This window comes from Symphalangus syndactylus, chromosome 1 (genome assembly GCF_028878055.3).
Source record: "Symphalangus syndactylus isolate Jambi chromosome 1, NHGRI_mSymSyn1-v2.1_pri, whole genome shotgun sequence".
Taxonomy (NCBI): domain Eukaryota; kingdom Metazoa; phylum Chordata; class Mammalia; order Primates; family Hylobatidae; genus Symphalangus; species Symphalangus syndactylus.
Genome location: NC_072423.2, coordinates 78,145,200 through 78,173,192, shown reverse-complemented (window position 1 = coordinate 78,173,192; position 27,993 = coordinate 78,145,200). Strand labels below are relative to the sequence as shown.

The following is a 27,993-nucleotide window of genomic DNA, read 5'->3' as shown; positions in this document are numbered from 1 at the left end:
AAACAGATACACACAGGGCCATTATTTTGATTTATTGCATTCTGAAGTACCCTGGGGGGAGGGCCTGAGAACGATCCGCTTTATCAGCGTTCTAAAGCCTTATTACCTGAGATTTATATTCTGGGGGGAAAAATCAAGATTGGATTATCAATACGTATTTCACAGGAGATTTGAGTTTTGGCCCTGACAGAAGAACACGTACTAACCTGAAAAAGGCTACGTGAGATTAAAGAGAGAAACAGCTAAACACCAAATCCTGGTGAGAGAGACATGGATTTAAAAGGCCAGCCACTCACTGTAGCGTGACAACTCCCTCTGGCGTAGCCAGAAGCGGAGCATGAGCCACTGGCATGGAGCGTGGACCACGAGGGCCACCTCCCCAGGAACCCACAGCAGCCCAGGGAGGCCTTGGGAGCAGCTTTGCCTCAGCCGTGGTCACTTCTCATCATCCCGCCCATAGTTAATCGTCTGTAAGGCCTGAGCTATGAGCATCGCCATCTCCCGGGTGCCGGCCGCAACCACTCTGCAAGCCATGAGGTCGAGGGGTCCACCTGGGGACAGACAGAGAGAGAGCCAGGCATCCGGGTTACCAGAGAGGGCTGAACAACGTTGTGTAACAACTTATCCCACATGCACACAGCACAGGAAATGGCACATGGAACCGTGCCCAAGCCCCAACACTCGTATTAAACAGGTGGTCTAGGAGTGAATCCGGCAAAGAATAGAGGGATGGAGCCTCTCCTGCCCCGCCCCAGTGTGAATGCAGTCAAGGGCTGCATAGAACAGAGTGCAGCTCTGAAGCTGCCACTGCCTTAAGAGATGGAGAACATAAAAGTCCTAAGAAATGCAAGCAATGGGCTAGACCCGAACAGGGGAGCTGCCCTTCTCAAGCTTGACTGTGCACAGGGGTCAGCCAGGGGCTTGTGAAACCAAGGCTCTGCCTCAACAGGTCTGGGTGGGGCTGAGGCTACCTGCCCACAAGCTCCTGTGGGTGCACCACTGCTGTGGGACCCACACTCTAAGGAGCTTGGGCAAGACGATAAAGCCTTGCATCTTCCTGAGGGATATGAAACAGGTCTGGCTGCACGGGCTGGAGACCTGCTTGCACATACGTGAGCCTTCAGGTGCTCTAGTGGTAAAATCAGAGTGATGGGGGCTTTAAAATATGGAATGGAGGCCAGGCATGGTGGCTCACGCCTGTACTCCCAGCACTTTGGGAGGCTGGGGGGGGGTGAATCACCTGAGGTCAGGAGTTCGAGACCAGCCTGACCAACATGGCAAAACCCATTTCTACTAAAAATACAAAATTAGCTGGGCATGGTGGTGCATGCCTGTAGTCCCAGCTATTCGGGAGGCCGAGGCAGGAGAACTGCTTGAACCTGGAAGGCAGAGGTTGCAGTGAGCCGAGATCACACCATTGCACTCCAGCCTGGGTGACAAGAGTGAAACTCCGTGTCAAAAAAAAAAAAAAATGTGGAATGGGGTCGGGCACGGTGACTCATGCCTGTAATTCCAGCACTTTGGGAGACTGAGGCAGGCGGATCATGAGGTCAGGAGATCAAGAGCATCCTGGCTGACACTGGAAACCCTGTCTCTAATAAAAATACAAAAAATTAGCCAGGTGTGGTGGCATGCGCCTGTAGTCCCAGCTAGTTGGGAGGCTGAGGCAAGAGAATTGCTTGAACCTGGGAGGCGGAGGTTGCAGTGAGCCAAGATCGCGCCACTGCACTCCAGCCTGGGTGACAGAGTAAGACTCCATCTTAAAAAAAAAAAAAAAAAGTGGGATGGGCCTGCCCAGTCCTGCTGCCAATGGCTGATACCTCTTCATTTGTATACCTTGCTGATATCTTAGTCAAGCCTTTCCAAAGGAGAAATAGGAAACAAGTAGAAATCAAATTACAAAAGATCCACCGTCCATGCCCAATAGATAAAAGTGAGCTACAGTGTTTCTGCTAAAAGCTCAGAAAGAATGGGATCTGTTGGATTCACCTGGCTTCTGATTGTTACTCCTGAATCAACAGTAGATGCAAAGATCTGCCTGAAACTACGTGGATGTAGCAGACAGCACAGAGTTAGGGGCCCACATAATACCCCCAGGAGCTCAGTCACTGGGCCTCAAGTGACCCTGAAGCAGAAGGAACAGCCATCTTCCAGAATCATTCTCCAAAACCCAACCGGACGCTCATGTTCTGTGCTGGTGCTGACCCAACACCAAGCTAGGCCTTGCAGAAGCAACTAACCTCAGAAATGTGGGGAGCACAACACCTGCTCTGTTCATCTCATTGGATTCTTGTGGGAACCCTTAGAAAACTGTCACTGGGCCAGGTGCGGTGGCTTAGGCCTGCAATCCCAGCACTTTGGGAGGTCAAGGTGGGTGGATCGCTTGAGGTCAGGAGTTCGAGACCAGTCTGACCAACATGGTGAAACCCCACCTGTACTAAAAATACAAAAATTAGCCGGGCCTGGTGGCATGTGCCTGTAATCCCGGCTACTCAGGAGGCTGAGGCAGGAGAATCGCTTGAACCCAGGAGGCAAAGGTTGCAGTAAGCCGAGATCATGCCATTGCACTCAAGCCAGGGCAACAGAGCGAGACTGTCTCAAAAAAAAAAAAGAAAACTGTCAGTGGTGTGTAAGTGGGAAGTGGCAGTGCTGCCGCCATCTGGTGAAGATATCCTGATCCTATGGTGGCAAGGGATGGCAGGAAGGAGGTCAGGCTGGTCAGGCCACTGCCATCACAGCACCCTCGCATGCTCCAACAACAGAAACTGTGGACGGGCACGGTGGCTCACGCCTGTAATCTCAGCACTTTGGGAGGTCAAGACCATAAGGTCAGGAGTTTGAGACCAGCCTGGCCAACATGGTGAAACTCCGCTTCTACTAAAAATACAAAAATTAGCCAGGCATGGTGGCACGCACCTGTAATCACAGCTACTTAGGAGGCTGAGGCAGGAGAACTGCTTGAACCCGTGAGTAGGATGGTTGCAGTGAGCTGGGATTGTACCACTGTACTCCATCCTGGGTGACAGCAAGACTCTGTCTCAAAAAAAAGAAAAAACCAGAAACTCTGGGGAAGGTGGGAAATTCAGTTGGTAGGGACCTCAGGAAGTGTCCCACCCACAGTGTCTCTGAGTCTAGTTTCTGCCGCTGCATTTCAGGGACAGGAGAGCTCACCCGAAGTGTCTATCACGATGCCGCCTGCTTCTCTGATGATGACCGTGGCAGCCGCCAGATCCCAGCAGTGCAGGCCAAACTGGTAATAGGCATCCGCGGCCCCTGAGGCCAGGTGGCAGAGTGCCAATGTGGAGCTTCCAATCACTCGGACCCTGGGGAGAGGGAGGGGAGGACAGATGTAGGCAGGAGTAGAGCCTTTTCTGTGGTGTGCAAGCCGACTTCAGCCAGGTACCCCAGCTGGGCATGTTCCCTAGTGAAAAATGAAGCACAGCACTTCTGCCGAAGCTCTGGAGGCTGAATGTAGGGCCTGGAGCCACCAACCAACAGGCCTCTGCCAGACGCAAATGCTTTGTGCCGTGACAGCTCCCAGCTGACCTAGCTACTGAGCACCTGAGATGCAGCAACCAGAGAACTGAATCCTCCTCTACTGAACGTGACATTAAGTGTCAGTGGTCTCACATGGCTAGGGGTCACAGCACAGCCCTACTGGGAAGGCAAGAGACAGAGGATTCACTGGGCTTTGATAAACCTGTCTGACACCAGGCCCAATTGGGAAGGACTCTAAGTATTTGCACCATTCGCTGGTTGAGCAGCATGAGGTCAGCTCCATGGATTCTGATCAGAAGCGACACAGGTGCCTACCCATCTCCAGAGGCCTGGCTATAGGAGTATCTACTGCAGGCGGGCCCCTCCCAGGGCTTCCCTGAGTCTGGTGTTCATGTGCCCCTCCCACTCTTTCCACGCCAGGCTTCCTCCTCAAATCCCAGGGGAGTTTTAGCAAGCCCGTGTTCCGTTCTTCCTCCTCTGGCTGCAGGGTGTTCCCCGAACTGAACCTCCTACCCATGCGCCTTGGCATGCAGCAGCCGCTCCATGTTACTCAGGAACAGCTTCAGGGTCGCAGGGTCACGCTTGGGGCCAATTTCTGTCAGAACCAAGGCCTTTGAGAGATCTGCAATAAAAAGAATTTCCTGTCACCACCAAAATCAAGTCTTGGTTCTAACTAAGGAGTGCAGACTTCCAGTGTGAGCCTTTCTTTCTCAGAGTAAGGATCATCTTTCGACTGGTTCATGCTGAATGCTTTTCTGATAGCTATGTTGAAAACTAAGGATGGACCGGGCACAGTGGATCACGCCTATAATGCTAGCACTTTGGGAGGCTAGGGAACAAGGATCACCTGAGGCCATGAGTTCCAGACCAGCCTGGGCAAGATGGTGAGACTCCATCTCTACAAAAAAAAAAAAAAAAAAAATTAAAAGTAGCTGGGCATGGTGGCACAGGCCTGTAGTTGCAGCTACTCAGGAGGCTGAGGTGGGAGGACTGGTTGAGCCTGGGGTTCAAGGCTGCTGTGAGCCATGATTGCGCCACCACATTCCAGCCTGGAGGACAGAGCAAGGCCCTGTTTCTAAAAAAAAAAAAAAAAAAAAAAAAAATCACCATCATTCAATCAAAAAGAAAAACAAAATGACTCCAAACTGGGAACACTCAATGTTTGGAGGGAAAAAACGCCTCATTAATCGTCTGACTGCTTCAATCACAAAGATAGAAATACCATTTTCTTGGAGAAAGCAACTATTAAATAATGCTGCTTTGGAAAGGGAAGCTGCTGGAGTGAGCCCTCTGGATGCAGGGGTGCTGACGCCTGGAATTCACGGCCTGCCATTTATGTAACAGCAGGCAAGGCTGCCAGGGCCGGCAAGCCTGGCTCAGGGCAGGACATGACTGGGATTCTGCTCCTGTCCCTGACTCACTGCTAGGGATCAGAGCAGTTTGTCCTTGTTGTGCCACACACCCAAACACAGCCAAACTTCGGTCACATCCCGTCAGGCCTCACTGCTCGGGCAGGACATGGCCAAACCAGGTGTGCTCCATGACAAAATAAAGCCACTCCCAAAATCGGGGTGAAACACATTCTATCACATTACTTCACTCAATGGACCCAGTTCTGTGTCACCACTTTCAAATTCTCCGCTCACCCAGGAAATTTCTCAGTCAGAATCCAGGTCCAAGTGTCCCTTTTCTTCCATGGAAACTCTCATTTTACACCTTAAAGCACTTTCTGCAAAACACCTGGCTCCACACCAAAGCAACCTGCCTGCCGTCAGGAGGTCCAGATCATTCACCGCCAGCCATGCCTAGCACTGAAGCTGAGCTATGGAGGCACTCCTGCCCCGGGACTGGGCAGCAGCAGGCCCTCCACAGATACCACCTGAGCCCTGCAGCTGCCACCCACAGCTGGGACAAAAGGCGGCTGCTCTAGGTGCTCCCTAATCCACGCAGGACCTGCAGATAGGCTCCAGCAACCCTTCCATTCCTTACCCTCCAAACCCCACCCTCACCTGGCCACAGACAGACGGTATTTTTTCCGGGATGGCAGTGGGGAAGGCTTCCATTGAAGAAAAAGACATCAGCAGACCCAGACTGAGTGGGCACTCGATAAACAGTTACTGAATGAATGAGTGATTTCCCTCAAATGCCAGCACTCAAGAAGGTAGGATTAGAGTCTTTGTTTTGATTTGGCTCATTAAACTACTAGTATTTTAATTTATGGGAGAAATGTTTGAGGCAGAATTTTGTTGGCTAATCTAAGAATCTAAATACTATATACAATACCGATTTTGGGGGTAAACTAATTCTGAATTACGAATATTTGAGTTAGAAATGCTCTTTTGGTCGGGCGCGATGGCTCACACCTGTAATCCCAGCATTTTGGGAGGCTGAGGCGAGCAGATCACCTGAGGCTGGGAGTTCAAGACCAGCCTGACCAACATGGAGAAACCCTATCTCTACTAAAAATGCAAAATTAGCCAGGCATGGTGGTGCATGCCCGTAATCCAAGCTAGCAGGAGGCTGAGGCAGGAGAATCGCTTGAACCCAAGAGGCGGAGGTTGCAGTGAGCCATGATCATACCATTGCACTCCAGCCTGGGCAAGAATGGCAAAACTCCATCTCAAAAAAAAAAAAAAAAATGCTCTTTTGAAATATAATAATATGGTAATCTGGGGAATGCCTGTTAAATTAAAATTAAAAAATAGAAATTGGACTCACAAGAAAAGATACAGATGGCAAATAAGCATATAGAAAGACGCTCCACATCATATGTCCTCAGGGAAATGCAGATTAACAACGAGACAAAGCCAGGAGCATGGCTTACACCTGTAATCCCAGCACTTTGGGAGGCTGAGGCGGGAGGATCAGGAGTTTGAGACCAGACTGGCCAACATGGTGAAACTCCGTCTCTATTAAAAATACAAAAATTAGCCGAGTGTGGCAGCGCATGCCTGTAATCCCAGCTACTCAAGAGGCTGAGGCAGGAGAATCGCTTGAACCTGGGAGACAGAGGTTGCAGTTAGCCAAGATCGCACCACTGCACTTTAGCCTGGGTGAGACTCCGTCTCAAAACAACAACAATAACGAGACACCTCTACACATCTGTTAGAATGGACAAACAACACTGACTACAACAAGTGCTGGCCAGGATGTGGAGCAACAGGAACTCGCATGCATGGCTGGTGGAAATGCAAAATGGTGCATCTGCTTTGGAGGATAGGTTGGCAGTTTCCTACAAATCTAAACATACTCTTACCATACCGTCCAGCAATCATGCCCCTTGGTGTTCACCCAAGGAGTTGAAAACTTGTTTTCACATAAAAACTTTCACACCAGTGTTAAGAGCAGATTTATTCATAACTGCCAACACTTAGAAGCAACCAAGATGTCCTTTAGTAGGTGAATAAATAAACTGTGGTACATTCAGACAATGGAACATTATCCAGCACTTAAAGGAAATGAGAAAGCATGAGAAGATACGGATGAACCTTAAATGCATATTGCTGGGTGAAAGAGGCCAATCTGAAAAGCTACACACCGTATGATTCCAGCTCCAAGACATTCTGGAAATGGCCAAACTATGGAGACAGTAAAAAGATCAGTGGTTGCCAGGGGCTCAGGGGAGGGAAGAATAGGCTGAGCATGGGGGGTTTTTAGGGCAGCGAAACTATTCTATATGATACTGTAATGGTGGATGCCTTACAACACCAACAGTGAAGCCTAATGAAAACTATGAACTTTGGGTGATAATAATGTGTCTCATTTTAACAAATGCACCATTCTATAGGCGATGCTGATGGATGGGGAGGCTGTACGTGTGTGGGGACAGGAGGTGTATGGGAACTCTGTCTCTCTGCACCTTCTGCTCAATTTTGCTGTGAACCTAAAACCGTTACTCTAAAAAACAAAGTGAAAGAAATAAAGAGGGAGGAAGGGCAGGGAAGGAGGAGGGAGGGGGAGAAAAGGGAGGGAGGAAAAGGAAAGAAGGGAAGGAGAAAAGAAAAAAATGGGATGGCTTGCATGATACTTTGGCCAGGAAAATCAAGGAAGAATGAATTGTCCCAGAGGAGGCCATGGGGGACAAGAAAGTGAAGTGGCAGTGACATCTTGTCTAATCTCACCCTATTTCTAATTTACTCATCTAATAACTTCAAGTCATACACGTGCATACAATGCTTTTGGTTTTTTTTGTTGTTGTTGTTGTTTTTGAGATGGAGTCTTGCTCTGTCACTCAGCCTGGAGTGCAATGGTGCGATCTGGGCTCACTGCAACCTCTGCCTCCCAGGTTCAGGCAGTTCTGTTGTCTCAGCCTCCCAAGTAGCTGGGATTACAGGTGTGCACCACCATGCCCAGCTCATTTTTGTATTTTTAGTAGAGACACGGTTTCACCATAATGGTCAGGCTGGTCTCAAACTGCTGATCTCAGGTGATCAACCCATCTCGCACAGTGCGTTTCAAAAACAATCTTATAGCTTATTCTGTTGCTCGCTCTTTCAATATAAAAACATCTCATATGCATCTTTTGCCATCAGTATCTTACTCTTAATAGCCACACTCTATTCCATCTGGTGCGATAACTGCAATTTATGTCACCATTCCCCTGAAGATGAACACTTTTCATTTTTATTGTAAACAATGCTTCATAAACATCTTTTCTATAGAGGTTTATACAGTCATACTGATTTTTTTAGAGACAGATGAACACAAGTGGGATTTCTGAATCAAAGGGTGTGCATATTTTAGGTTTTGATATAATTTTCCTAATTGCCCTCTGGGAAAGCTGAATCAAATGTACATACACCCCCTCAACCCCACTGGGCTATGAAGGATCCTGTACTATTTCCAAGTCCCTAACAGGCAGGCTCACCCTGGAGGTACACTCTAAGAGTGATTTTCTCTGAGCGGTAAAATCAAGACAGTGAAATCCTAACACACAGGGCACTTCCTGGCACCAGTGTTAACGACCCTGGGAAGAGATGAAGGAAGACACTGAAGATTTCTCCCCAGGAACTAGGAAGCTGAGCAATCAATTTCCATTGGCAGATAAGCGCCTACTCTTAAAGGCCTCACCCAGTCTCCCCACACCTGAGGGCAGAGATGAGCACAGGGCGGGTGGGTGGAGGAAAGTCCGCCAGTGCCAGCCTAGACAGGCAGGTACTCCCCATGCCAGGGCCGGTGTAGGAAGCACAGACATCTTCCAACCAAGTGCCCTGGGGTATTTCACAAAGAGAAGTTAATTTGTGTGCAGGAAACAGCAATTTTTCACTTGTTGACAGTGACTACATCCTCACTCTTCCTGACAGGCCTGTGCGAGCACTTCCCAGCCTACGTGCCACTGCCCCTGTGCAACAGATGAGAAACTCAAGCTTGGAGAAGCGACATGAGCTGCTCAGGCCATGGAGCCATTACATGGTAGGGCCAGACTTACACCCAAGCTTGTCTGGTGATTGTGTGAAGGCAGGGGTTTCTTCCATAGTTCTCCAGTTTGTGAAAAGCTTGCTCTGAATCCAGCACCTTCCTCTTCTGGCCGTCCTGAATTAATTCCTTCTCATTCTTGCCAACATACACTTTCCCAAATGAAATCAAGAACAGAGTAAAGGCTGGGTGCAGTGGGTCACGCCTGTAATCCCAGCACTTTAGGAGGCCAAAGCGGGTAGATCATTTGAGGCCAGGAGTTCGAGACCAACCTGGCCAACATAGGGAAACCCTGTCACTACTAAAAGTACAAAAAAAAAAAAAAAATTAGCTAGGCGTGGTGGCACACATTTGTAATCCCAGCTACTGGAGAGGCTAAAGCACAAGAATTGCTTGAACCTGGGAGGCGGAGGTTACAGTGAGCCAAGATCATGCCATTGCACTCCAGCCTGGGCAACTGAGCCTGGCCGTCTCAAAAAAAAAAAAAAAAAGAACAGAGTATATAACAGAGTATAAAGGAGGTCTGAATGTTGCCACCTAAAAGCGAAATGCTTTCTACTGTTTGATTTTGCTCCAGAAAAGGGGGAAAAAAACTTATGACAACCCCTACTTAATATTGTCTTATGATTATTTCTGACTAGTTATCCACAATTACTACGATTTTTGTATTTTATTACCCTTTGTCCCATATTTACCATATCTTAGGTCTTACACACACACACACACACACACACACACACATATATATATTTTTTTGAGATGGAGTCTCGTTCTGTCACCAGGCTGGAGTGCAGTGGTGTAATCTTGGCTCACTGCAACCTCTGCCTCGCGGGTTCAAGCAATTCTCCTGCCTCAGCCTCCCGAATAGCTGGGATTACAGGCATGCGGCTAATTTTTTTTGTATTTTTAATGGAGACGGGGTTTCTCCATGTTGGTCAGGCTGATCTCGAACTCCTGACCTCAACTGATCCACCCACCTCAGCCTCCCAAAGTGCTAGGATTACAGGTGTGGGCCACCAGGCCCGGCCTAATATATATCTTTTTAATTTCAAATATTCTGTGATTTCATGGGAAGCAGGGAACAGGGAGTTCTTGCTTAATAGGTAGAGTTCTTGTTTGTAGGAACAAACATTTTGGAGATTATATAGTGCTGATGATTGTACAACATTGTGACTATAATTAATGTCATTGAATGGTATGCTGAAGAGTAATTAGAATGGAAAATCATATTTACATACATTTTACTACAATAAAAATATCTCATACATTTTCAAACAGGACATCTCTGTTTATTCTTTCAATAAACAGATTTTAGGATGAAAATGAATAGCCGGTGACTTCCGACAGTTTGGAAACCCTTGCTCTGGTTGAGCAATGCTAAGAGTATGCTGTCTTAGTGGAAACTTTACAACTCAAATGATGAGAGAAGTCATTTGTGTACACTGAAATACGTACTCATGAGCTGGGCGTGGTGGCTCATGCCTGTAATCCCAGCACTTTGCAAGGCTGAGGTGCGCCGATTGCTTTGAGGTCAGGACTTCAAGACCAGCCTGGGCAACGTGGCGAAGCCCCATCTCTACCAAACATACAAAAGTTAGCCAGGCATGGTGGTGTGTGCCTGTAGTTCCAGCTACTTGGGAGACTGGGTTTGGACAATCACTTGAGCCCAGGAAGCAAAGGGTGCAGAGAGCCGAGATCAGCCACTGCACTCCAGGCTGGGTGATGGAGTCTCAAAAAAAAAAAAAGAAAAAAGAAATACGTACTCACAGAGTAAGAGGCAGCTGTGCTTTAAAGCCTATAAAACATGCCTGTGGGCACAAGCTGGTTTTGTTAGATATATAACTTCTGTGACTACACTTTCATCAGTGTGTTGTTTTGGAGGTTTTTTTTGAGACAGAGTCTTGCTCTGTTTCCCAGGCTAGAGTGCAGTGATGCAATCATAGCTTCTGTTACCTTGAACTCCCATGTCAGCCCTCTGAGTAGCTGGAACTACAGGCCTGCACCACCACACCCAGCTAATTTTTAATTTTTTTGTACAGATTGGGGTCTTGCTATGTGGCCCAGGCTGGTCTCAAACTTCTGCTCTCAAGCGAACCTCCTGCCTCAGCCTCCCAAAGTGCTGGGATTACAGGCGTGAGCCACCATGCCTTGCCTAACAAGGCCAATATTTTAATACTTCACAAAAACAATGAAGAGGGAGCTCTACAACCATGAAACCACAAATGTTATCTGGAGCCCCCACCCCCACCCTCCAAGCCCCCAAAGCCCAGGAATCCAATGTCAAGTAACAGTAGGTAATAAAAAGAACTATGGTTGAATCTCACACACAATTATCCTAAGAAAAAAAGAGTGAGGAGCAGAGTAACATGTATACGCCATAAAAGAATTTTGCCAAAAAAAAAAAAAATCTAACCACAAAATAGGAGTAATAAAGAATATCAGGAAAAAAGAGCATAATCCAAATCACAGGTCACAGAACTTAGGAAAAATTACATAAAGGAAATATTTCAGAAAAGAAGACAAACTAAAAGGAACATAATGAATAAACACAAGAGATTATGCTTTGCAGGAAATTGAGGGTGAAAAAGAGGAAACCTTTTTAAATAAGATAATTGGTGGAAAAGATAAAAAGAATACAAGAGGAAATGATAGTGAAAGCCCAACATACATTCAAGTCCCCAAAGACAAAAAGCAAAGCAACACAATTTGGAAATAAAAAAATATTAAAAACTACAATTCAAAAAAACTCTTTCTACAATTTAAAAAAAGAGGCCAGTCACAGTGGCTCATGCCTATAATCCCAGCACTTTGGGAGGCCGAGGCAGGCAGATCACCTGAGATCGGGAGTTTGAGACCAGCCTGACCAACATAGAGAAACACCATCTCTACTAAAAATCCAAAATTAGCCAGACATGGTGGTGCACGCCTGTAATTCCAGCTACTTGGGAGGCTGAGGCAGGAGAATCACTTAAACCCAGGAGGTGGACGTTGCAGAGAGCTGAGATATCGCCATTGCACTCCAGCCTGGGCAACAGAGCGAAACTCCATTTCAATAAATAAATAAATAAATAAAGGCCGAATGTGGTGGCTCACACCTGTAATCCCAGCACTTTGGGAGGCCGAAGCGTGTGGATCACGTAAGGTCAGGAGTTTGAGACAAGCCTGGCCAACATGGTGAAATCCTGTCTTTACTGAAAGTACAAAAACTAGCTGGGCATGGTGGCGCATGCCTGTAATCCTAGCTACTCAGGAGACTGAGGCAGGAGAATTGCTTAAACCTGGAAGGTGGAGGTCGCAGTAAACCGAGATTGCGCCACTGCACTCCAGACTGGGCAACAGAGCAAGACTGTCTCAAAAATATATATATATTTTTATTTTTTTTGAAAAATCGTATCTAACACTGTAAGCCTGACAACTTTCCAACACTTCAAGAGCTCTCCTGAGGAGTGGTGATATTAATATGACATTTTTAGTATTTTATTAAAAACTACATCAGCACTTAGAAGAGCTGAAAATCTCAGTGAAACCATTTCCCAAATGACCAATACATGATGTTATAAAATCAACAATGAACAAAAGATCCATTCAAAGTACAAGATAGCCCAATGGATTTCAATGTAACTGAGTACCAACAAATCCACTAGATTTCACACTGCAACTAACCTTTAAGAAATCACTATTTGGCCAGGCGCGGTGGCTCATGCCTGTAATCCCAGAACTTTGGGAGGCTGAGGTGGGCGGATCACTTCAGGTCAGGAGTTTGAGACCAGCCTGGCCAACATGGTGAAACCTGATCTCTACCAAAAATACAAAAAAAAACAAAAAAAAAAATTAGCCGGGCATGGAGTGCGTGCCTGTAATTCCAGCTACTCCAGAAGCTGAGGTGGGAGAATCGCTGGAATCTGGGAGGCAGAGGTTGCAGTGAGCCAAGATCACACCATTGCACCCTAGCCTGGGCAACAGAGCAAGACTCCATCTCAAAAACAGGAAAAATTGCTACTTGTTGAGTTTTGGTTTGATATCAAACAAAAATGCCCTCAATTATCTGAAAAGAGATTTAAAACACTTCTTTTTTAAACTACGTATCTGTGTGAGGTTAGACATTTTTTAAGACATCAAAAACAGGCTGGGTTGGTGGCTCACGCCTGTAATCCCAGCACTTTGAGACGCTGAGGTGGGAGGATGGCTTGAGGCCAGGAATTCGAGACCAGCCTGGGAAACATATCGAGACCCTATCTCTACAAAAATATATTTTAAATTATCCAGGCATGGTGGTGAGCACCTGTGGTCCTAGCTACTTGGGAGGCTGAGGCAGGAGGATCATTCGGGCCCTGGAGTTGGAGGCTGCATTGAGCTATGATCACACCATTGCACTCCAGTGTGGTCAACAGAACAAGACTGTCTCTAAAAAATAATAATAATAGAAGACATCAAAACAACTTATTACAACAGATTGAATGCGGAAGCAGATATGAGAATCTAGTTGTCTTACATTAAGCCAGACATAAAGAAATTTGGAAAAAATGTAAAACTATCCCACTCTCCTCACTAAAGCTTTCTTATTTTGGAAAATATGATTATTTCCCATAAAAAATATATTATTCATGTTAAAATGTAATGAATTTTTAATCTTAAAATGAATTAATAAATATTTTAAAGGCCTTCAGTAATTTTTTCAGGAGTATGAACGGGTTTGTCTTAAGATCAAAAAGCTTTAAAAATGCTATACTAGAGAATGTACTTCACACAACCAGAGTGACTGGAGAAGCATCAGCACACACGACAGTGGTGGCGTTAAATCTGTACCCACCTGTGGAACCAAGACTGAATGATGGCTTTAAGGTGAGAGTGTGGCACACAGTGGCTGGGTGCTATCCCAGTGAGGATGCAGCGCAACCATCCAGAGGTGGACAGGTGACAGAGAGAGGACATGACCCATAGAACAAGCTTGTCAACTGTTACTGAGAGCAAAGGTTATCCTTTTTTTTTTTTTTAAGAGATGGAGTTGAGGCCGGGTGCGGTGGCTCATGCCTGTAATCACAATACTTTGGGGGGCCCGGGCGGGTGGATCACCTGAGGTCAGTTCAACACCAGCCTCGCCAACATGACAAAACCCTGTCTCTACTAAAAATATAAAAATTAGCTGGGCATGGTGGCACGCGCCTGTAATCCAAGCTACTTGGGAGGCTTAGGAGGAAAATCACTTGAACCACGGAGGCGGAGGTTGCAGCAAGCCGAGATCGCCCCATTGCACTCCAGCCTGGGCAACAAGAGTGAAACTCCATCTCATAAAAAAAAAAAAAAGAAAAAAAAAACAGTACAACTCATTATCAACTCTATATTTTAAAAACATGGTCAGGTGCAGTGGCTCACGACTGTAATCCAGCACTTTCGGAGGCCGAGGCAAAGGCTCACTTGAGGTCAGCAGTTTGAGACCAGCCTGGCCAACATGGTGAAACCCCGTCTCTACTAAAAAATACAAAAACATTAGTCAGATGTGGTGGCGCATGCCTGTAGTCCCAGCTACTCAGGAGGATGAGGCAGGAGAATTGCTTGAACCTAGGATGTGAAGGCTGCAGTGAGCCAAGACTGCACCACCACACTCCAGCCTGGGTGACAGAGTGAGATCCTGTTTCAAAACACAAAACAAAACAAATCAAAAATACGTACTTCCTAGCACTGTCCAGTGAAAAGGCAACAAAGACTGACCTAGGAACAGGAAGTCCCCCCAGAATGCAGACTGTGACCTTAGGAGGCCACTTTCCATAAAAACGAGACAAGTGGAAATTTGAACACCAATGGGATTATTTGCTGATTTTAGGGATGCATTTTGGGTAGAGTGATATTGATGATTTGATTGTGTTTGTAAGAGAGCAGTCTGTTTTTGGAGACATGCTGAAGTACTGACTAGGAAGTGACATGATGCCTGGGATTGGCTCCAGGCAGCTGGGGGTGGCAGGAGCTGGTGGACACACACCAAGCAGGCATGCTGCCATGTGAGGGGTCACGGGGCGTCATTTTGCTTTTTCTGTGTACTTTGTATATGTCTGGAACTTTGCATGGTAGAATTTGAAGAAGCAGCTAATAAAATTCTTGCCTTCTTCTAATCCTTTACCTCTATCCAGTGTTGTTTTTTAACTTGTGAGTTGAAGACATTCCAGCAAGGCATAATGGAAATAAGAAAGGGGAAGCCAAGGGAAGCAGAAAGAGAGAGAAAGAAAGAGGGAGAAAGAGAGAGAGATTAGTGGTGCTTGTTTTAACGACTGTGTCCTCCAGAAATAAGTCCTAATTTTAACAATGGGGCATGACTTGATTGGTTTTGTGCAAAGATTCAAGTTTCTTCTTTGATAATGGTTCTCATTTTAGGATACTGTGCCCCAGGCACTATGCTGGGTGCTTTATATGCATAACTTATTTAATCCTCTCGGTTATTTTTATTATCATCATCATCCCCATTTTCAATATGAGGACTGAGATTCAGAGAGGTTAAGGAACTTGCTCGAGGTCCAGTCACCTTAGAAAGCAGCAGAATCGGCCAGGTGTGGTGGCTCACACCTGTAATCCCAACACTCTGGGAGGCCAAAGCGGGTGGATCACTTGAGGTCAGGAGTTTGAGACCAGCCTGGCCAACATGGTGAAGCCCCGTCTCTACTAAAAATACAAAATTAGTCAGATGTGGTGGTGCACGCCTGTAATCCCAGCTACTTGGGAGGCAGAAGAATCACTTGATCCCAGGAGGTGGAGGTTGCAGTGAGCCAAGATTGTGCCACTGCACTCCAGCCTGGGTGACAGAGCAAGACTCCATCTCAGAAAAAAAAAAAAAAAAGCGGCAGAATCAGGATCTGAAATTGGGTCTGCATGGTGCCAAGAGACCGTGCTGCTGAAGAGCATGCACTGTCACCTCCTGAAGTCCATCTGCCCATAGGAAAGAAAACAACCATGATAGAAAACACGTGGAACCGCCTGTCCTGAATGGGCCAGTTTAGGTTTTTTGGCCTTTCTCCCACATGGAGGAATCTGGTGATATTTTACAGCATTGTGAGACAGGTACTGGAGGGAACAGAAGAATGCCAGACAAATGAGAGAAGCCTCAGACTAGCAGCAGCTATCTGCTATGCACTTTATCCATCAGAATTTTTCTAAAGTCACAAATGAGTTTCAGAACATGAGCACTTCATGTTTCCTTCATTCTACGAAATTACCAGGCCTACTGGGGGCCACATAAAGGGGCCCCGGACAAAGCCCTTGCCCTAGTGGAGTTGGTGCTTGAGCTAGCAGCCTGCAGGCCAGGAGGACGCAGAGTTGCAGCCTGACTGAGCTACACAGGCGGGCGGCCAGCATGCCAAGAGCGTGTTAATAGAGTTCAGCGTTATAATCCAGTGAAATATAGAGCAAAGTTCACCCGAGCATGCTTAATAGCATGCTTCCTCACTACCGGTTACACAATGAGGCTGGAGTGGGCACCTCCTGGCACACATAGCTGTAATTAAAGCTACTTTTTTCACTGCCAAACAAAACACTTCTGGAGAGGGAAGGTGAGGCAGGGCCAGAGGCCATTCCAAGACCTCTCTGGGTTCAGAAGCTCTAACTGGTGAGTCCAGCTGCTGGCTGCCCCTCAGAGGCCCCCATGACTTCTCCCTTTCCCTGCTCTGGGCTCTCCTGCATCCACCTCCTCTCCTTTGCACAATCTTGCCCGTCCTGTCCCTCACACAGCGGCGGGCCCTCTCCTGACACCTCATCCATCCTGGCCCGCCACTTTCCTGGCCGCACGGGCTCACAGCAGCAGAGATGGGCCATGGCCATAGCTCCTCTCACTGCCTCGAAGGCCATCTGGTCACACAGGCATCAGCCAGGGAGGAAAGAAGTAGGAATAAATAGACAATGAAGAAAGGTTGCCAGGAAAGGAATTTTTAAGAGAGGCTGGAAGTCGGTCAAGAGGGGAGGCAGCAGGGAGGCTGATGGGAGAGCAGAAGAGTGTAACTGGCAGGGAATGAGATGGGGGGCCCTGCATGATGTCCACGCCAGAAACACAGAAGGCAGAAACAAGCAGCAGTGCACTTCCACCGTTTCAAACCCAGACACGCAGGTATAATGGAGCTTGTAAAATCTCCCATGCAGCTGCTGCTAGTCTGAGGCTTCTCTCATTTGTCTGGCATTCTTCTGTTCCCTATAGTACCTGTCTCACAATGCAGTAAAATGTCACCAGATTCATCCATGTGGGAGAAAGGCCAAAAAGAATCAGTGAAAACCTGAACTGGCCCATTCAGGACAGGCAGTTCCAGGCAGTATGCAGGGAATGGGAGCCCCTCTCTCAGAGCCACTGGATGGCCCTGAGATTCTGGGCTAAGGAAATCACGGCAGGCCATAACTGCAGAGGGCCTAAGGTGCCTCTTTACATGACTCATTCCCGAGGATGGCTCTTCTCACAGAAGCTGAAGCCAGTTACTGTTGTGCACACTCAGGGGCCACAGACTGCACCTGGGCAGCAGTGCCTGGGCAAAATCGGGACCACCGAGGTGTGCCAGGGTGCTCTGAGGGGAACAAGCGTGCTCTGACTGCACCTGGCCTCGGGCTGCTCACCCAATCCCACTACAACCAAATCGTGACTGCTACTGGAGTGCTTTTAGCCTGAAAGATGAGGGATGTGAGCGCAAAGCAGAATGAGGCTATTTAAAGCTCCTGGCCACATCAACAAAAACACTAACATACAGAACTGCCTTCATTTCCAGTTCATCAGGGACACAATGTCCCTAAAAAGAGATGACACCATCAGCAAGGGACCTCCACCACCATCCCACATCATGGTGGCTTTGGCATTCTCCTTTCACATTTTTCTTTCAGAAATAAACTAAGACGAGCCTCGTGAAGCCCACCTGTCTCCCCGGAGACCCGGAGCCGCTGGCCATTGCAGAAGGCGCCCCGACCCCGCCGGCCCGTGTACAGCCGCTCCTCTGTGCAGTGGTAAATCACTCCGAATTCAAGCTGTGGGCGGCAGAGGCAGGACAGAAAACAAAGACGGTTCACTCGTTTGATGTGGGGAAAAACATCGTTATTCAAAGATGAAGGCTGCGCTAGGTGTTAGGATAACACATGACACTGTGACAGAAATTACCTTTCCAAAAGGACTGAGAAAAAGCAGTGCCTGCATTTAAAATGAGACCTGGACATAAAAGCAATCTTGCTTTTGCTAATAACTACAATTTTAAAATATATTCAGACTAATAAAACTTTAAAAATTAACATCATAATCAAGTATTAATAACCAGAAGTTATTGAAAAAGCTTAATTTTTTAGAAAGGCCCTTTTTGTTGCTGAAAAAAAGAAGGTTACTTGTGACTCTAACCAAACCCCACAAGAAATCCTCAAAATTGCTGATGTGTGAAGAATGGAGAATGCATCTGTAAAGCCAGCGGAATCTCAGAAGCCCAAGGACAGCCCCAGCGAGGAAGAGGCGGCACCGCAAATGGGGACTGATGTGTGAGCAGGCAGTGCACTGAACAGCGGCCCCACTGCCCCACATCGGGGAATCAAACGCCAGACCACAGCCTCCCAGGATGAAGCAGCAAAAGGAAGAGGTAAGCGTGGAAAAGGACGGGAGCCCACAGCCACATGCCTCTGTGATCTTTCCTCTACCGACTTTTCACCACTCAGGGTTAACAAGGGCCAGCATGCTTGCTTAGCAAGTTAGCCAAGTGTTCACCTCTCCGGAAAATTAAAAAAACACCCTGGCCAAATGCCTTAGGAAAGCCTTGGCTGGCCCTGGGGTGAGCACAACCACCCTAGAGTGGACACCCCAAGCTACAGAGAAAGGGTTTATTTCTGGAGGTTGGGGGTGTCATTCAGTCAACGCTTTTTCAGAGCCTGCAGGTGTCTGGCAGCATTTCACCATCCTTCCCCTTCCGGTACCCTGGCTTTAAAGGAATCCTCATGACCAGGTCAGTCCTAGAATTCAGCTGGTTCCTGAGGCCTGTGAAGGGCTCCCAGACTGCAGAGGAATGTCCCCCACTCCCATGGGGAGGAGCCCACCACTATAAGCCAGGAGCTCCCGTATTCAGTCTAGGAACATAGGACAGACCCTAGCCGACCCACAGAAGGGCTGAGGACCTAGCCAGCTGTTCCAGCAGCCCCTTCGCACAGTCACAGAACATCAATCAACCCCTGAAGTACTGCTCAGCCTCCCACCCACTCTGGGCACCATAATATTATTTAACAGAGAAAGAAGTCAATCATTGCATCCTTAGACAAATTACAGTATTACAATTCCTACTTATCTTCAGCTTAAGTACTTTGAGATACTTTAGTACTTAACTTTAAATACTTCAACTTAAGTACTTCTCTCAGCTCCCACAGGGAGTCTGTGCTGAGACTAAGGTGAAGCTGCACAAATGCTGCTCTGAAGCAGGGCTGCTTTTGAGAAACACGCAGCACTCAGCCCTATTTAAATAAAACTGTTTCAATTAGAAAGAAATTAAGGCTCTTCTCAGTGCTGCTGCTTGAATTACTTAATAAGGTTTAAACCTCAGCCCCACGCCTTCCATGCAGGTCGCACAACACTGTGTAGTTCAGAAGGCCTATGGGAACCATGAAAGAGCTACGTTCTCATGCTAATAACCAGAGGAAGATAGGAAAGAATTATTAGAATATTGGGATTGAGGAGGCTCTCCAAAAATAAGTGCTCCTTTTAGTTTATGAGATCACACGCTCTAGGGGTCAGCTGGAGATGCACTTGGACCATTCACTTAAGACTTCCGCTTCCATAGCAGTGTCACAAATAGACCCCGGGTAACATGAGGCCAGCCCTCCATGGGGGACAAGGGCCAGCCACGGAGCCCCACCCTGCACACCCCAAAGCCAGTCTGGACTTGTTTATTTTCTCAGATTTGAAACCCACAGGCTTGGATTTGCCAGTCATGATTAAGGCACAGGGCAAACAGCAAACCAGGCGCACAGAGGCTGAAGCCAGAAAGGAAGGATGGCCAGAGGGAGCCCAGGGAGGGGCCCTGGGGACCCGGGCCACACCCGCACCTCTTGTCGAACAGCAAATCCAATGCTAACCGCCACAGTCGGGAATCTGCAAAGGAAAATAGAAAGGTTTACTCTCTGGAACAAGAGCGGCAGCTCTCGGGAGCCTGTGTGCTGTGCAGCTCCCCGCAGGCTCAGAAGGACCTTCCTACACTCTGGGTGGGTTGGTTGTTTAAAAACTACTTCCCACAGTTTCACTAACTGCTTCCAAGACAAACAGAATAAACTGACCATGTTGTAAGACAGTTAACCTTGAAAGAAAACAGCACTGTGAAAGTCACGTAAGACTGACGTAACTCAACAACCCTCTGATGCCCAATTAGGAAGGATCTCAATCACCCGTTTTCTGGTTCTCTGGATCTAAAGGGACAGCAGAGCCCTCCCCGAAGGCCAGACCCAGTCCCAGATGGGGCGCCAGGCAGGTGGTCCCAGAAGGCACCACAGCCTCCCCATGGGGGCCAGTTCTGAGCCACAGCCCACCCTGTGGCACTGCTACCATCCCTGCCTGAGTGCCCAGTAGCCAGCTGCAGGGACAGCCATGGCTGCAGACAGTTTTCATGATCAGTTTGCCTGCAGGTTTGTGATTCTACTATTGCCACTCAATATCTTCAAAATAATCCTTCCTTTATAGGGAGATCATTGGAGCTTAAAAACAGGCAGGAAAGGCTGGGTACTGCAAACTGACAGGAAAAATGCAAAACCAATTGTACACAAACGCAACTCTGATTGCCAGGGTGTGCGGGACCTTGGGATGAGCCGCTGGCTTCCAGGGCAAATGCACCATGTGCCAGGCCTCATGCTTGTTCCAGTGCCCAGGAGAGCTTTCTCCCACTGCTGTGGCCCAGCACTGGTGGGCACAGGGGTGAACAGGCGCCATCTGAGTGGCAGCTGCTGGTGGCTTTCGGATGTCTTCAGACCACAATGATCACCACAGCTGTAGCGTGGGGTTCAGGAACTGTCAGGATCAGCTCTGGAGACTGTTCTGAAATTGCTGCTCTTTTTCCAATCGCCTCCCCAGTCCCAGGATACCCCCAGGGGTGCAGACAGGAAAGCACTGGAAGCTATGTCTCTGGAGCCACTGAAGACCCTTGAATGGATGTGTGGCCTTCACCATGTGACGGGGCTGCACCTGCCGTGTGACCGTTATGAGCACCCTGGAACCACGAGCAGGCAGAAGTAATGAAGCTCCACTCAGTGACATACTCTGGGGAGGAGAGCCCTGGGAAGGATCATGCTTTAGTTGAAATGAGAGGAGAGATTGGTGACACATTTGCTGGCACCAGATGGCACGACTCCACTGCCTTGAAAGGGTCACCTTGTGTAGGCACAACTGAATTCTCGAGGCAACTCACCTAGAAAAAGGCTGTGCTTAGCATGGAATAACTTCACGTTTTACATATAAACATGCCATCAGAGGCAGATCATAAAGGAGCCCACACCCGGGCTCTGCTCACCCTTCCTGCTCAGGGCGTGCAGCCCAGTGTGCTGGCGTGCACTGTGAGCACGGGAGCCGCAAGCCACCCGCCCATGGAATGGGAATCTCTCCAGGGTTCTCCAGAGCTGGAGAACCACACTCCGTTTAAGCCACATCATGCTCTGTGCCCCAGGCCCCCAGCCACCTGTGCGTGTAGACAGGCAGCGCAGCACCATCACCTGCCCCTGTCAGAGAACACCTGTGGTCGTATCCCTGTCACCTTTGCATCCCTGTCACTTCACCATCCCCGAAGCTCCATTCCCTTCACCTCCTCACACGGGCCCTTCTGACCTCCCTGAACCTCCTGCTTTTTGTAACCACAAGATTTGCTCTCATACAGGAAGATGGCTCTCAAATCTCACCTGTCACAGGCCACTCTCTACACCTTGGGCTCCGGCCACTGTGGGGCAGCACAGGCTTTGTATCCCAACTTCACCTTTTTCTCCAGTGGGGGTGGGGTGTGAGGGGAGTCAGACTCCTTCAAGGGGTCCTTGTTAAATGCAACCCAACATTTTTAACATAACAAACTGGTTTTTAAACAAGTGCAAATTTCCTAACATACTCCAAGAGCCTCTCACAAATGGAAAACCTTATTTTAAAAATATCAAGATCTGATCATCTTTCTAATGAGACTATGAGTGTACTATAGGTTTTTTTTTTATATATTCCTGCCTTAAAAAATGCTGCTTTTGAAAAGACAAAAACCTCACAGAAGAGGACATGTTAAGCCCTGCAATGGAGGCGATCCCTGCTCAGCTCACCTGTGCACAAAATTGCAGGTGCCGTCGATGGGGTCGATGATCCAGGTCGGGCTGTGGGTGAGCACACACTTGGCCCCAGAAGCGGCGGCCTCTTCTGCAATGAACCTGCAGTGGAAGAACCCAGCCTGAGACCCTGCACCAAGGACACAGAATAACGTGCCTGAAACTGCTTCCAGTCCCGTTAAGAAAAAGGTGGCACAGCAAACAGATGTCATTATGGTTTCTCTGGGTCAAACAGAGGCAGAGTCTTTAAACAACCATGTGCTTTTTGACCTGCCTGCCAGCTGACCTACTCAGCAGGGTTTAGAAAACAGAGTGACACCTCAGTGCCAGCGTTCAGAAAGAGCACCAGGGAATTCCAGCAGGCTAGGCAGAGAAATGCAAGCGTGAAGAACGCTGGAAAACAGATCTTCTGAAGCAAAACTAAACTCAATTTTAACTTCAGTCTGGAGGGGAGGAGGCTGATGAGATACGACCAAGCAAGGTGGCCCAGGACTCTGACTTTGATTCTCCCAGTCAGTGCTGATACCTGGGCACCGAGGGGTTAAATGTCACTTGCAGCTGAGATCTCCCCCGTCTGTACCCAGCCTGGCTCACCTGAACTGCAGACACAGGTGACAAACAGAGCCCCCCCACCCGCAGCTGATTCATTTCCCAAAGGTGCCCTTCCTGCCCTGGTCTCTGACTTCCCTGGTTTTTTTTGTTGTTTTTTAAGAGATAGGGTCTTGATCTGTTGCCCAGGCTGGAGTGCAGTGGTATCATCATAGCTCATGCAGCCTCAAACTCCTGGATCCAAGCAATCCTCCTGCTTTGTTCTCTCAAGTAGCTGGGACTACAGATGCATACCACCACATTCAGCTAATATTTTAATTTTTGTAGAGGTGGGGTCTTGCTACATTGGCCAGTCACAAATCCAGCTTCCCTCTGGGAGCAAGCAAGGGTGGGGCTGCAGGAAGGAGAGGCTGGGACACTCCCTGCCCGCCCCTGCCCCATGTGCCCTGTGCAGGCTCCACTCCTCCATGTGGCCTGCTTGACACACTCCTGCTAGAGGGACATGGGCTGCCTGCTCCTGCACTCTGCAGCAGGCCCTGGGCTGGCCCCTCCTTTGTAATGAGTCCCTCTGCAAACAAGGCCCCCTACAGTCCTCACTTGAGTGTGCATCTGTCCTGCTAGGAACCTGACCGAGACAATGTTCTCTCCAGATTCACCTGCACTTGGGAACTCCTGGTTTTCTCTACTTGCCTCTACCTCCACGAATGGCAACTCCCAGCACCCCCTGCTCAGGCCAAAAACAAGGGAAAGCACTCTTGCTCCATGCACTGTCACCCTTCCTCCTGCATCCTACCCACACACAGGTCCACACACACAGGGAAGGTGCTGTGGTCAGGTGTATTCGCAGCCCACCTTCTGCAGGCTGGTCCCTGTGGAGCTGGCTGCTGTTTACACCTTCCAAAGGCATTCTCAGGATCAAAGAAAAGACTAGATCTAAAGCATTCAGGGCAGTGCTTTTGACACTCTTGGACTGTCCCAAATTCACTAAGGGTGAGGCCTTGGGCAGGCACTAAGCAAACATCTGTTCTGTGCATGACTATGTGGCCTTGCTGAGAGGTTTTCTATCCAGTTCCTGTGCTGGGTTCACATGTGCACTAGAGAAAAAGGAGACCTGCAGAGAGTAAGAAAAAGAAAATGAGTGAAAAACAAGCCGGGTGTGGTGGCTCACGCCTGTAATCCCAGCACTGTAGGAGGCCAAGGCGGGCAGATCACCTGAGGTCAGGAGTTCAAGATCAGCCTGGCCAGCATGGTGAAACCCCGTCTCTACTAAAAACACAAAAATTAGCTGGGCGTGGTGGTGGGCGCCTGTAATCCCAGCTACTTGAGAGACTGAGAGAGGAGAATTGCTTGAACCCAGGAGGTGGAGGTTGCAGTGAGCCGGAGGTTGCAGTGATCCTAACGTTGCAGTGAGCTGAGATCACGCCACTGCACTCCAGCCTGGGAGAGCGAGACTCCGTCTCAAAAAGAAAAAAAAAAGAAAAAGAAATAAAAATACAAAAATTAGCTGGGGGTGGTTGCGCACGCCTATAATCCCAGCTTCTTGGGAGTCTGAGGCAGGAGAATCGCTTGAACCCAGGACGGGAGGGATGCAGTGAGCTGAGATCATGCCATTGCACTCCAGCCTGGGCGACAAGAGTGAGACTCCATCTCAAAAAAAAAGAAAAGAAGAAAAGAAAAGAAGGAAGGAAGGAGAGAGAGACAGAAAGAAAGAAGGGAAGGAGGGAGGGAGGGAGGAAAGAAAGAAAGGAAAGAGAGAAAGAAAGAGAAAAGAAAGAAAGAGAAAGAAAAAAAGAAAAAGAAAAAGAAAGAGAAAGAGAAAGAAAAGAAAGGAGAAAGAGAAAGAAAGAAAGAAAAGAAAAGAAAAGAAAAGAAAAGAAAAGAAAAGAAAAGAAAAGAAAGAGAAAGAAGGAAGGAAGGAAGGAAGGAAGGAAGGAAGGAAGGAAGGAAGGAAGGAAGGAAGGAAAGAAATGCCCCATGTCCTGGTGTTTCGTGTATTACCCATTGTGGTCATCAGCCTCCTGGAAGCCACTTTCCCCGCACGAACCATGTGGTCTAAGATTTGGCATCAGTGAACTTTTGGATAAGACTGAGGAGACTTTAGTGTGAATGGAAAGACTGAAATGAAAACCTCTGTGACTGCTCAGCGCCTTACAGTAGCCAGTCACCACATATGGCTGCTTACATTTGAATTAAATAAAGACTTCAGTTCTTCAGTTTCATGAGCCACCTTTCAAGTGCTTGGCAGTCATGTGGGTGAGCGGCTACCACTGTGGACACAGCGGATGTGGGCCACCCCTGCAGCAACAGACAGAGCCGCTGGCAGTGCTGTCCTCCCACCGAGATGCTGAGAGGCAACAGCAGGCATCTCATGGCATTCGATGTCACTTTTTTTTTGAGACAGAGTCTCGCCCTGTCGCCTGGGCTGGAGTGCAACGGCGCGATCTCAGCTCACTGCAACCTCTGCCTCCTGGGTTTAAGCGATTCTCCTGCCTCAGCCTCATGAGTAGCTGGGATTACAGGCATGCACCACACGCCTGGCTAATTTTTTTATCTTTAGTAGAGATGGGGTTTCACCATGCTGGCCAGGCTAGTCTTGAACTCCTGATCTCGTGATATACCCACCTCAGGCTCCCAAAGTGCTGGGATTGCAGGCGTGAGCCACCACACCTGGCCTGATGTCACTTTTCTATGCACGGGAGCTGCCATACACACTGTAACCACCCTGGTCCCCATCCACTCTGGGACCATCCTTCCACTGCTGGGTTATGAAGTTCATGCCTGCGATCCAGAATCATCCAGCCCCCTCCATTTTGCTGATAAATTATCTAGAAATACAACCCTGGGATACGACAAGTGCACACATGCATCATCTCAGGCTGTGCCACCTCCTCCCCGGCCCCCTGGAGAAACCCACAAATAAGCAGGGGCTTCTGAGCCAAGAAGACCAGCTCAGGTCAAGCCAGGAGCACTGAGCAAGACACCCAAGGAATCCTCAGCTGTTCCTGGAGAGCCTGGGCAGGCTCAGTCTGCCCCTGGAACTTTCAGCCTGGCCAGGCAAGGCAGATGAGATGCGGTGAACCCAGGCTTCTGGTTCTTCACCTACACTGCATGCCTTGCTCCTTGCAGGAACTGCCTCTCCACTCTCAGTTGTCCACATGCTTCTAGGTCAGGTGATGCACAGGCCCACCAGCCAGAGCCCCTGCTCAGGAACTGGTGCTCCCCAAACAGGTCTAGGAGGAACAAATGGTGGGTGGAAGCCGCAATGGCAGCTGGGGCAGGGGGTGGAGAGGCTGTCTCCTGACAACAGCAGCACGCAGGAGACACACAGGTGATGATTCCACTTAGGGCGTGACCATAAGTGCTGTCAGCACTGCCAGTTTTCCTAGAAACTTCAGGCACTAAATCTGTTTTTCCATGTCTTCTGTAGCTACGTGACTTTCCTCTTCTGTAACGGCTTGCAATGACGTTTTTAAGGAAAACGCTCCACACCCTGAAAACACACACACAAGGAGCAACTGCAAAAGCTTAAACTGGGCACAAGGTTGACAAAGCAGTGAACAAATATGACTCAGGTCCAGAGGGACTAGAAATGACTCAGGCACAAAGGTAAGTTTCTAAGAAACTGAGGAGGAATGTGCAATTCTTCTCCTTTTTAAACCTGACTTCAAGTAGGAAACTGAAGCGGTGGAAAGAAAACCGCCAGTGAGCCCTGAAGGAGGAGGCAGTGTGGGTCTGCAGGCACTGACACTCCACACCCACGACAGCTCAGGCTGCAGCACCCAGACCACCCATGCGGCATGCCCACGTGCCTCCCAGGACACTTGGGAGCAGGAGCTCTGTCTGTTCATTCGCCAGATGTGTGGAACACCGTTTAGGGAAGTCACCAAGCAGCTTGTTTTCCCAGCAGCAACTATTAATACAAGTTAATTTGTTAACAAAGCTTCTGCTCTGTGTAACCTTTATTATTTATCTATTTGTTTTTAGGTTTCATTTAGTGTAACCCAGCAAGTACTTTTAGAAATCTTTTTTTTTTCTTGGAGACACGGTCTCGCTCTGTCAGCCAGGCTGGAGTGCAGTGGCACGATCATGGCTCACTGAAGCCACAAACCGCTGGGCTCAAGCAATCCTCTTGCCTCAGCCTCCTGAGTAGCTGGGACCACAGGCATGCATCACCACACCTGACTAACTCTGCCTCACATTTTTTATGAGAATAACTCTAAGTACCCACTGAGCACTGGATGTTTTTCAGCAGCTGATCATTCATACCCTGGAGCTGTCTTCCTCGTCACCCACCTTGTGTACACCTCTGCCCATGAGCCTGCCTGCCCGCCTGCAAGGTGGCATGAGCATCCCCCTTCCCACCTGCCTCATGCTTGTGGGCAGCAGGGAACAGGCTTCTGCACTGTGTGGCTGCAGCGGTGTGAAGGCCAGCAGAGGCGTGAACTGTGCTCGGTGTTTGGAGGCACCAAAAATACTTTCCTGGTACATGGGAAGAGATGTACAATTTTTATTCACTTAAATCTGATTTTACTCATGTAGGAAGCTAATACCTGTGAGATGAAAGAGAATGTTTTACAGCTCTCTGCAGAGGGAGTGGGGAGAGTCTGCTTTGCAGACATGACGGTAGACAGATGTGTGAAATCATAAAGACCTTCCTAAAAGCCACTGGAACATCTACATAAAATCCACAATATAGGCAGGGCATGGTGTCTCACACCTGTAATCCCGGCACTTTAGGAGGCCGAGGTGGGTGGATCACTTGAGGTCAGGAGTTCAAGACCAGACTGGCCAACATGGTAAAACCCCGTCTCTACTAAAAATACGAAAATTACCCAGACATAGTGGTGCATGCCTGTAGTCCCAGATACTTGGAAGGCTGAGACAGGAGAATCGCTTGAACCCGGGAGGCGGAGGTTGCAGTGAGCAGAGATTGCACCACTGCACTCCAGTCTGGGCTACAGAGCAAGACTCCATCTCAAAAAACAAAAAACAAAACAAAAAACCCACAATATAAATAGGAAAAAAAATGCACATGACTAAATTTAGGGAAGAAAAGAACATTCCGTATGTCTATCCAGCAGACAAGATGAAAATAGCAACTGGATTAAGGCTAAAAGTTTGGTGACAAGTTATTATAGAATATTATATCCTACTGCATAACTTAACCACTTTTCTTTTTTAAAAAAGTTTTAACAAACCCTCCTTATAATTTTGACAGCTAAGTGCCTTTAAACCCCTTTTTTCTTTCTTTTTTTTTTTTTTCTGGCTACT

At 48.2% G+C, this 27,993-nt stretch overlaps 1 protein-coding gene and 1 long non-coding RNA gene across 2 annotated transcripts in view; one reads left to right on the top strand and one right to left on the bottom strand.

Moving 5' to 3' along the window:
• Positions 1 to 17: 17 nt before the first annotated feature.
• Positions 18 to 27,993, bottom strand: part of IMPA2 (inositol monophosphatase 2) — a 50,709-nt gene continuing 22,733 nt past the window's right edge. The window contains exons 3-8 of the mRNA XM_055238617.2: positions 22,171 to 22,275; positions 19,939 to 19,984; positions 17,787 to 17,895; positions 4,012 to 4,120; positions 3,172 to 3,323; positions 18 to 551 (exon numbers count right to left, since the gene is read on the bottom strand). Of these exons, the coding sequence (XP_055094592.1) occupies positions 436 to 551; positions 3,172 to 3,323; positions 4,012 to 4,120; positions 17,787 to 17,895; positions 19,939 to 19,984; positions 22,171 to 22,275 (637 nt within the window). The 3' untranslated portion in view covers positions 18 to 435. The remainder of the gene's footprint in view (positions 552 to 3,171; positions 3,324 to 4,011; positions 4,121 to 17,786; positions 17,896 to 19,938; positions 19,985 to 22,170; positions 22,276 to 27,993) is intronic.
• On the top strand, positions 8,836 to 26,332 carry LOC134736924 (uncharacterized). The gene is made up of 2 exons (XR_010121415.1): positions 8,836 to 8,910; positions 26,150 to 26,332. It is a non-coding gene; the product is annotated as an uncharacterized lncRNA (long non-coding RNA).